Source organism: Lepisma saccharinum, chromosome 21, assembly GCF_977018435.1.
Source record: "Lepisma saccharinum chromosome 21, izLepSacc3.1, whole genome shotgun sequence".
NCBI lineage: Eukaryota > Metazoa > Arthropoda > Insecta > Zygentoma > Lepismatidae > Lepisma > Lepisma saccharinum.
This window is the reverse complement of record NC_139249.1, coordinates 48,277,977-48,286,411: the sequence shown is the minus strand read 5'-3', so window position 1 is coordinate 48,286,411 and position 8,435 is coordinate 48,277,977. Positions and strand designations below refer to the sequence as shown.

Below are 8,435 nucleotides of genomic sequence, written 5' to 3'. Positions count from 1 at the left end.
TGACTCTCTTTTGTGCTTAACAAATTTGAAGGCTAGGGATTTAGTTAGTTAAAACGTCGGTGTCGTATTGCGGGAGTGGGGGGTTGGAGCCAAAATATCTAGCTACAGGGCTAACAGAGGGTATCCTCACACTCATTCTGTGACGCCTCTACCTCTTTGTTAAAATAAAATGTTATTCGTATTATTCTCACCTACAAAAAGGTGCTGGTACTGCGTATCATTGTTTTCTGCGTTGTTCGTGTGACCGCTTAAGTTCTATTATATTACATACACACTCACAGAAAACATCCATGCCCAGGCCGGGATTTGAACCAGGACTCCTGGCGTGCTAGCACGTTGTGATAACCACTACGCCACAGAGATCGGCAGGTTAGATATATATATATATATATATGTGTGTGTGTGTGTGTGTGTGTGTGTGTGTGAACTTAAACAGGAAGTAAACCGGAAGTGGACCGGAAGTAAACCGGAAGTGGACCGGAAGTAAATATGTGTGGGTGTGGGTGGGTGTGTGTGGGTGTGTGTAGCTAATAAGATTACACTTGACAGAGTATTACACTAGAGGCAATAAGCTCTTATGAGCATCTTGGCCTAGTTTTAAGTGTGGCCAAAACAATATCAAGAGGGCCATATTTTTAACAAGCTTATGGACAACAATCTCACAGATGTAGCTTTTGTAAGTGTAGGCAAATCAATCTGAAGGGGGTCATACTTTCACGGGAAATTCCCGAGGGCATTTTTACAAAAATCTTGGGTTAGACAGAGTACCGCACTTGAGCAATGAGCTCATATGCACATCTTGAGCTAGTTTTAAGTGTAGCCAAATCTGCCTGAGGGGGGCTCATACTTTATCGCGCCAGTAATATTGTATTTTACACTACTAATATAGACTGAAGATTCCCTTATGATTATCCCAAAATTCCCTTTCCAGCTTTTAAATTTCCTGTCCGATAAAGTTGAAAATCCCCCCTTGATAGGACTTCAAACCTAGGATATCCAGTTCCGTAGCACATTACGTTCGCGATTGAGGTTACAATCCATGCACCAGGCTAAGTTTTTAAAAATAATAAGTGCTTCCACACTTTTCAAAATTCCAAAAATGTAATTTTAAAGTTAAACAACAAAAACTTTATGACTAAAATTTCCATCTAACTTTTAAAGCTTTTTCTTGAAGGTGTCTAAAGTTTAATGACGAAGTATAATAATTGTGCATTTCAGTACACACTGTATGAAACGTAAAACAACAAAAATAAACTTGTGCTGGATATTCACTCATCTGCTGGATTGAGTAAGCCCCCCTCAAGGATATAACAATAATATAATAATAATAATTATTAGTATTATTATGGAATAAAATTGTTTTATTATTATGAAATTTTAATAATTATTGTACAATTATTGTTATTATTTCTATTATTCAAATTTCTGGCGACGCCCATGGGAACAATTATGAATGAACTCCCCCCCCCCGAAACTTTTTCCTGCCTACAGCCGTGCTGCGGACTGAGGCCATTGTCGAAGTTTCTCCTCCATTAGTAAACTTGCTGGTGCGGTAAGCATGCACAGATATATTGAATTTCATTTGACGAGAAATGTCTGTACGTTTTAGGCTGACGAGGACTTGAAACCACTCCTTTTCACTTGTGCAAGTGTGTAGAGGAGGTGCCATATTTAAAATGACACAAATGGCGTTTTGAAGCTCACTTGATCAGTGTTGCAGCCTTTAGGTCGTTTTGTAAATAACAGTTGATAACTCATTGATCTGAATACAGTATGCCCTACAATTTTTATTGGACTATTTTTTTTCATTTGACTCGTGTAATATTTTATTAATTAGTTTGGTGACAATAGTTCTCATCTGATACAAATAGATAAAGATATCAATCTGAATGTGAACCACATTCATTTTTGTGAAAAACCTTTGTTGTGTCGACAATGGATCCCAGGGCGTCCGAAATTGAACCTATTTCCGGTTTCCACAAGCTTCTAGAAATATCCAGAACCTGATAAAGATTTAAATCTATAGTTAGGAAAGTATTCAAGGGCAACTTCTTTTTTATATTATATTATATATGGTGTGCCCATCATGGCAGCCATCTTGGATTCCGCCATATTGGATATCACGCAATATTTTCAAATGGAAAGGGGTATGTATGACACATCAGTTTAGGCTAGAATCGTCCCACAAACGACAATCCCAACTCATTTTGGACCTATCGCCATTCGTGGAAGAGATAGGGTGTGCTATGTTTGACTGCAAAATATGACATTTGTCTGAAAGAATTGTTTACTGTATTCCTGTGGGTAACTGTACACTGCAAATTACAGAGAGCATGAACAAGAAAACATGACATTGACTTACAGAATGCATCAAACAAGTGCTGAAACTGCTTGCCGTCGACTGTCTGACAATATGCCAACCGATCGTAAAAACTGCAAAGTGCAAGTTGTAGCATATCCAGAGAAGTCCTTTTGCTATTCAATATGACGGAATAGAAGATCGCTGCCATGATGGCCACACCCCCATTCATTGCAGTTTCCACACCAATACCCACTTCCAACATGTGATTGTCTTCCGTCCACGCGTCTCTTTCAGACAAATTTCATTTTCTGCAGTTAAACGTAGCACACCCTATCTCTTCTACGAATGGCGTTAGGTCCAAAATGAGTTCTGCTTGTCGTTTGTGGGACGATTCTAGCCTAAACTGATGTGTCATACATACCCCTTTCCATTTGAAAATATTGCGTGATATCCAATATGGCGGAATCCAAGATGGCTGCCATGATGGGCATACCTCCATTGAATGCAGTTTCCGCACCAATACCCACTTGCAACATGTGATTTTCCTCCGTCCACGCGTCTCGTTATTACTGGCCTGTTCCGATACTTTTGACTAACCCTGTATATATTGTGTATATATATATATATATATATATACACACACACACACAAACACACACACACACACACACACACACACACACACACGAACGCACACCACACACACATATATAAACCTCGTACCTTCACCAAAAAAGCACCAACAGCAGCACGAAAGAGAAAACAACAAGAGATAAAATACTCCCATGTCACATCGCCCAATAATATGATAGAGATTTTGAAGGTGATGTGATCAGCACCGGCCGCCTTTACCACCAGGGTTGCGGCCAGGCACAGGCCATTCGGTTTAGCTTGAGATCTGGCCTTCAGCTCCGCAGAAGCCTGCCGTCAGCGGGACGGTGCGAGAGTTCTACTGAGATCAGAGTTGCTAACTGCCTTAACAATTACCTATATCCATAATCTGACTTCAGAGCTTATTGCTAGGTGTGTTCGGTACTTACTGTATATATATATATATATATATACTGTATGTATATATATATATATATATATATATATATATATATTAAAAAACCGACAGTTTGAGAAGGTGATAGTTGAAGGAAAAGAATGACAGAGGATTCTTTTTGACGGTGAATTGATTAAACCCTTCGACGAAAGAGGCATGCATCCTCCGTCTCCTCCTCTTTCTCTCGGGGGGAGGAGGGGGAGGCAGATCGTGTTACCACGAGTAAGGTGATTGTTGACCTGTGTTGCTTAGGGTGAAACTCATGTAGAGAATTATTTAGAGAAAATAAAATTATGACCATATATTCCCTATATATTTACAAAGTAATTGAATATGTACTAAAACACCGTAAATTAGATAAGAATTCGACCATCCATCAGCACAACACACGTCAAAATGAGAACTTCCACATGCAAGCACACAGACTTGTTCTCTCAGACAAATCACCTCATGTTGCAGGAATAAAATACCATAACAAACTTCCCACATACATCAAAGAAATTACAGACACTCACAAGAAACTGAAATCAATTAAGCAGTATTTAACAGATATACCTCTATATAATCTCAATTAATTTCAATAGTTAAATTGGATTAGTAAATTGAAGCATTTAAATTCTTTTGATATTGTATGTCTCCTATATTTTGGATTATCTCTTTTACAAGTTTAGTATGTGACACTTATAACTGTTTATGTTTAACCCATATGATTTATTTGTATTTTTGTGTTTCCATTTTGTTCTTTTTATTGTAATCTTACTCATTTTGTAATATTTAGTATTGTATGACGTTTTCCACACCCATGGATATGGGTCTACGAAAATAAAGAATTTATTATTATTATTATTATTATTATTATTCAACGGAAGCTGGGGGGAAAACTGGAATGAATATTGGAGAAAGCAAAGTGGTTCATAGTCAGAGTAGAGAAATTATCGTAACTTTCATAAGTTTATGAAGAAAGAAGCTGACAGTAGTCTTGCGTTGAACGCGAAACATGTGCAAAAGCGTGTTTCCGCAGCTACTGATATATCAGTAAGTACTTTGAAACGAAAATAATTGCTACAAAGTAACTGGGAAGGGATTAGTAACGCCTAACAAACCACGCGGAAGAAAGAAATTTCAAACTGATGTGGACGAATTTGACAAGTGTGATATTCGTAGAGCAATTGACGAATTTCACGATCGTGGAGGACAGCGTGAACAGCATATAGCTTTGCCAGATTTTGTCTAGTAGAATTGTAACTTCCGCGTATTGCAACACTGCTCCTATGAGTCACGTGACGTCCTCTGCAGACGACAAACCTTTCCCGCTTTGCGCATGCCAGAGCTCATGCTAAACCAAATGCGCTGTACCCACTGATTCGAGACTGGGTGAGCCGCAGAGCCGCTTAAAACTTGACGCCCACTGAGACGCCGCAAACGCGGCAACAAAACTCAACAGGCCAGCTTCCGAGTTCTTAGTGGGCGACAAGGGCGCCGACTTTCCAAAATTTCTGTGGGTGCATATCAATGGCGGTTAGATCTGTAATTATTAAGTATTGTATACTTTAAACAACTTACATGCACAATGATTGCAAGAGGCAATGATATTATCAGCACGTTACTAAAAGAAAATACCACATTCATACATATTAAAATGAAAAAATCTTCATAAATGCAAATAATTTTAATTGTATTGCAGAAAGAACTATTCATGGATTTTGTTGTAAACAGAAACTACAAAATGACTAACTTTATGTACCAAATACTAATAATAATCATGACATGTTAACTTTCAATACAAAACACATTCCTTCTTACGTCATTTGCACTTATGAATTTGTTTGCAATTTTGGTAATGTCAATATACTTCCATTGTTATTGTGGAGACTGCCTTTGACTTGGCCAGAGACAGGCAACGAAGGGGGGAATGTGTTGCTTGATTACTTTTGCACAAACACATTTGAAACAATTATGTTTTAGACATTAGAAATTTTAACTTCCATCTCAATGTTTTAATTGCTTATTATTTTTTGATAATGGCAAGTGAGAAATATTTATTTTATTTTGTTTTTATCAAACTAAACTAAAAATCTTGTGGGTGCGGCGCACCCACAAGATTATTTTTGTGAGTGCTCGAGCCCCGGAGCACCCACGTAGTCTGCGCGCATGGTGGGCGACAGATCTTAAGATAACCTGCAGACTTCTGGCACGGAAATTCCGGCTTCTGTTCCGCGCTTTTCCATGTAGTGGGCGTTACACCATTGGATTTCAACAGAAGCAGACAAACTGTTGCCGGATATTTCCGTGTTTTGTCGCGTCTCAGTGTAAGGCCGGAAAAATTCCGACCTTAGATCACCCATCTCGGGAATCGAACCACCTGGGTGTCCCACGTGGCAAACTATCGACTCTTCCTCACAGTTGTACACATTCTTAAGTGTGGTCTTTTTGCATTACGAGCAAGGGCTTTTATTTACACAAACCACTGTTGTTATAGGTCCAGAAATTTTAAATAAATTCAATTCCGGTCCAGAAGAGAAAATCACGAAGCGTAAATAGGTTCTGAACCGTAAAGAACCTTTTTATCTGTAAAATATTTCAATTCAGTCCAGGAACTTTTCCTCCGCCTCAATTTAAATACGGTCCAGGAACCTTTTTTGAAAGAAACATTACGCAACTTGGACCGAATTTAAATTGTGCTAAAAAAAAAAAAGGTTCCGGTCCTGCAAAGGAACCCAATAGAACCCATTCCTGGACTTTTAATAACCTTGACACAAGCATATATCGATGACCATCGAAACATACAACAACCGATGCAAGGCAAGTACCCCGATGATGCCCGAAGATCCACGGAGGATATGTACGGTGTATACATGAGAGATTTGCGTTCTATTTTTTGATCGTCTAGTTCCTTCCAACTGTAATGCCTAGGGCCCATGTGAGCAAATTTTAAAAACCTGTAAGAAGTTCTGAATGCACGCGAACTTATATAAGGATCTTGCTACCAGAATTACATGCAACGAACTGTGATATATATATATATATATATATACTCTATGTGATCAAAAATATCCGGACACCAGTCAAAATGTGTGTTGTGCATAGTAAGCCACTCTGTGGAGCCATCTACAGTGAGGTGAGGCAAGCAAGGGACCACTACAGGCAGCATAGTGCACGAGACAGCAGAATGGGTCAGTTGAAGGAACTTACAGACTTCGAACGTGGTGAAGTGATTGGGTGCCACAGGAGTAACAAGTCAGTGCGCGAGATATCCACCCTCCTAAACATCTCGAAATCCACTTTCACCGATGTGATAGTAAAGTGGAAACATAATGGGACGTGTACAACCGCAAAACGTTCTGGCCGAGCGCCCATGTTGACAGACAGAGACCGCCGAGTGTTGAATAGGGTAGTACGAGAGAACCGGCAATCAACGATCGCCACCATCACACAGGAATTCCAAACCAGGGCAGGATGTAATCCTAGCAGCATGACCTTGCGACGTGAGGTACGACGACTCGGTTACCATAGACGAGTGGCTGCCCATAAGCCCCACATTACCCAACGAAATGCGAAGCGCTGTCACGCATGGTGCAAGGAGAGGCACAACTGGTCGTTAGAACAGTGGAAATCCGTGATGTGGAGTAACAAATTGCTTTATACCATGTGGCGATCAGATGATCGTGTGTGAGTGGGGCGAATGCCTCATGAACAACATTTAGCATCCTGTGTTGTGCCAACAGAGGTGGGTTGACAGTGTGGGCATGTTTTTCCTCGAAGGAGGTTGGTCCCCTCGTTGATTTGAATGGTACTGCCTCGGCACATCATTACGTTGACATTTTACAAATGTTCATGCTGCCTACCATCGAAGAACAGGTCACAGATGTTCATTGCGTGTTTCAACATGACGATGCGCCCGTCCACACTGTGGGCTGTGTGGGACAGTGGTTTCAAGAGAAAAACGTCCCACTTATGGCCAGGCCTGCGCAAAGCCCCGATTTGAATCCCATTGAACATCTCTGGGATGTTTTGGAACGCCGACTTGGTACCAGACCATGCCGACCAACATCCACTGCTCTTCTCATATCGGCACTCCGCGAAGAATGGGCCGCCATTCCCCAAGATACCTTTCGCCACCTGATTGCCAGTATGCCTGCGAGAGTGGAGGCTGTCATCAAGGTCAAGGATGGCTCCACATGGTATTGATTGCCAGTGCATCCGATGGAGGATGCTTCGAACTTCACGCCCTAATTCCAGTGAGTGTCCGGATATTTTTGATCACATAGAGTATATATATATGCTAAAAGGCTAAGAACAAGTAAAGTCAGTGAGATTGGAACCTCTACCTTAGCGGCATATTGAATTTGGACAAGGGCGTATTTAGGGGGAAGGGTTCCGAACACCCCCCCCCCTCGAAAGGCACCAAGCACTAAAATAAAATAATGAAAATGTACTTTCAGCATAATACTGGACTCGAAGGTACTACGTTATTATTATATATATTACTATTATTATTATATTGGATCATAGTACCAAAAAAGATTTATGCACTCTATTACTTCTGATATATGCACAAAATATTAATCAGGAATTTTTCGTGAACTGGATCTAACTGGATCAACTGGATTATTATTCGATAAATATTCAATTCATTATCTATTTGACATTAATTTACTTGCTTTTATACAAATTTTGGAGATCTTCAGTACACGCAAGTTAGATAATAAATATATGATATTATATCTTTTTACGTATTCATGTAATAATAAAAATCCAATATTATTAAATGTAAATATTTAATTAGTATTTAATTTAATTACAACTTAGTTATATTAATTTAAAGATTTACATTATTGTTGCTATTATTATTATTATTGAGACGAAAAAAATTCTAGATACATGCCTGAACGTGGACTACCTGTTGAGGCAGCATATACGAATACGAATATGTTTGTTCTCTTCAACGCGTTGCCCTGGGAGGGGGGGGGGGTTGGCAGAGGGTACGCCTAATCAGTGGCGAGCGTGTTGCGTGGTAGACTCTCGTCTCTGGGTTCGACTCGATTTTGGTTATTTAGCGTCGCTTTTTGCAACTATTGGCTAATC

At 39.7% G+C, this 8,435-nt stretch overlaps 1 protein-coding gene across 1 annotated transcript; it reads left to right on the top strand.

The window, feature by feature from the left end:
- Nucleotides 1-6,420: 6,420 nt before the first annotated feature.
- LOC146004165 (uncharacterized) lies at nucleotides 6,421-7,023 on the top strand. Its single transcript, XM_083142831.1, has one exon. The coding sequence runs from the start codon at nucleotides 6,421-6,423 to the stop codon at nucleotides 7,021-7,023; it is 603 nt and encodes a 200-aa protein (XP_082998957.1).
- Nucleotides 7,024-8,435: the final 1,412 nt, after the last annotated feature.

Bases quoted from the DNA above. Each gene is read 5' to 3' on its own strand.
- LOC146004165 (XM_083142831.1), top strand. From the start codon at position 6,421: ATGTGTGTTGTGCATAGTAAGCCACTCTGTGGAGCCATCTACAGTGAG.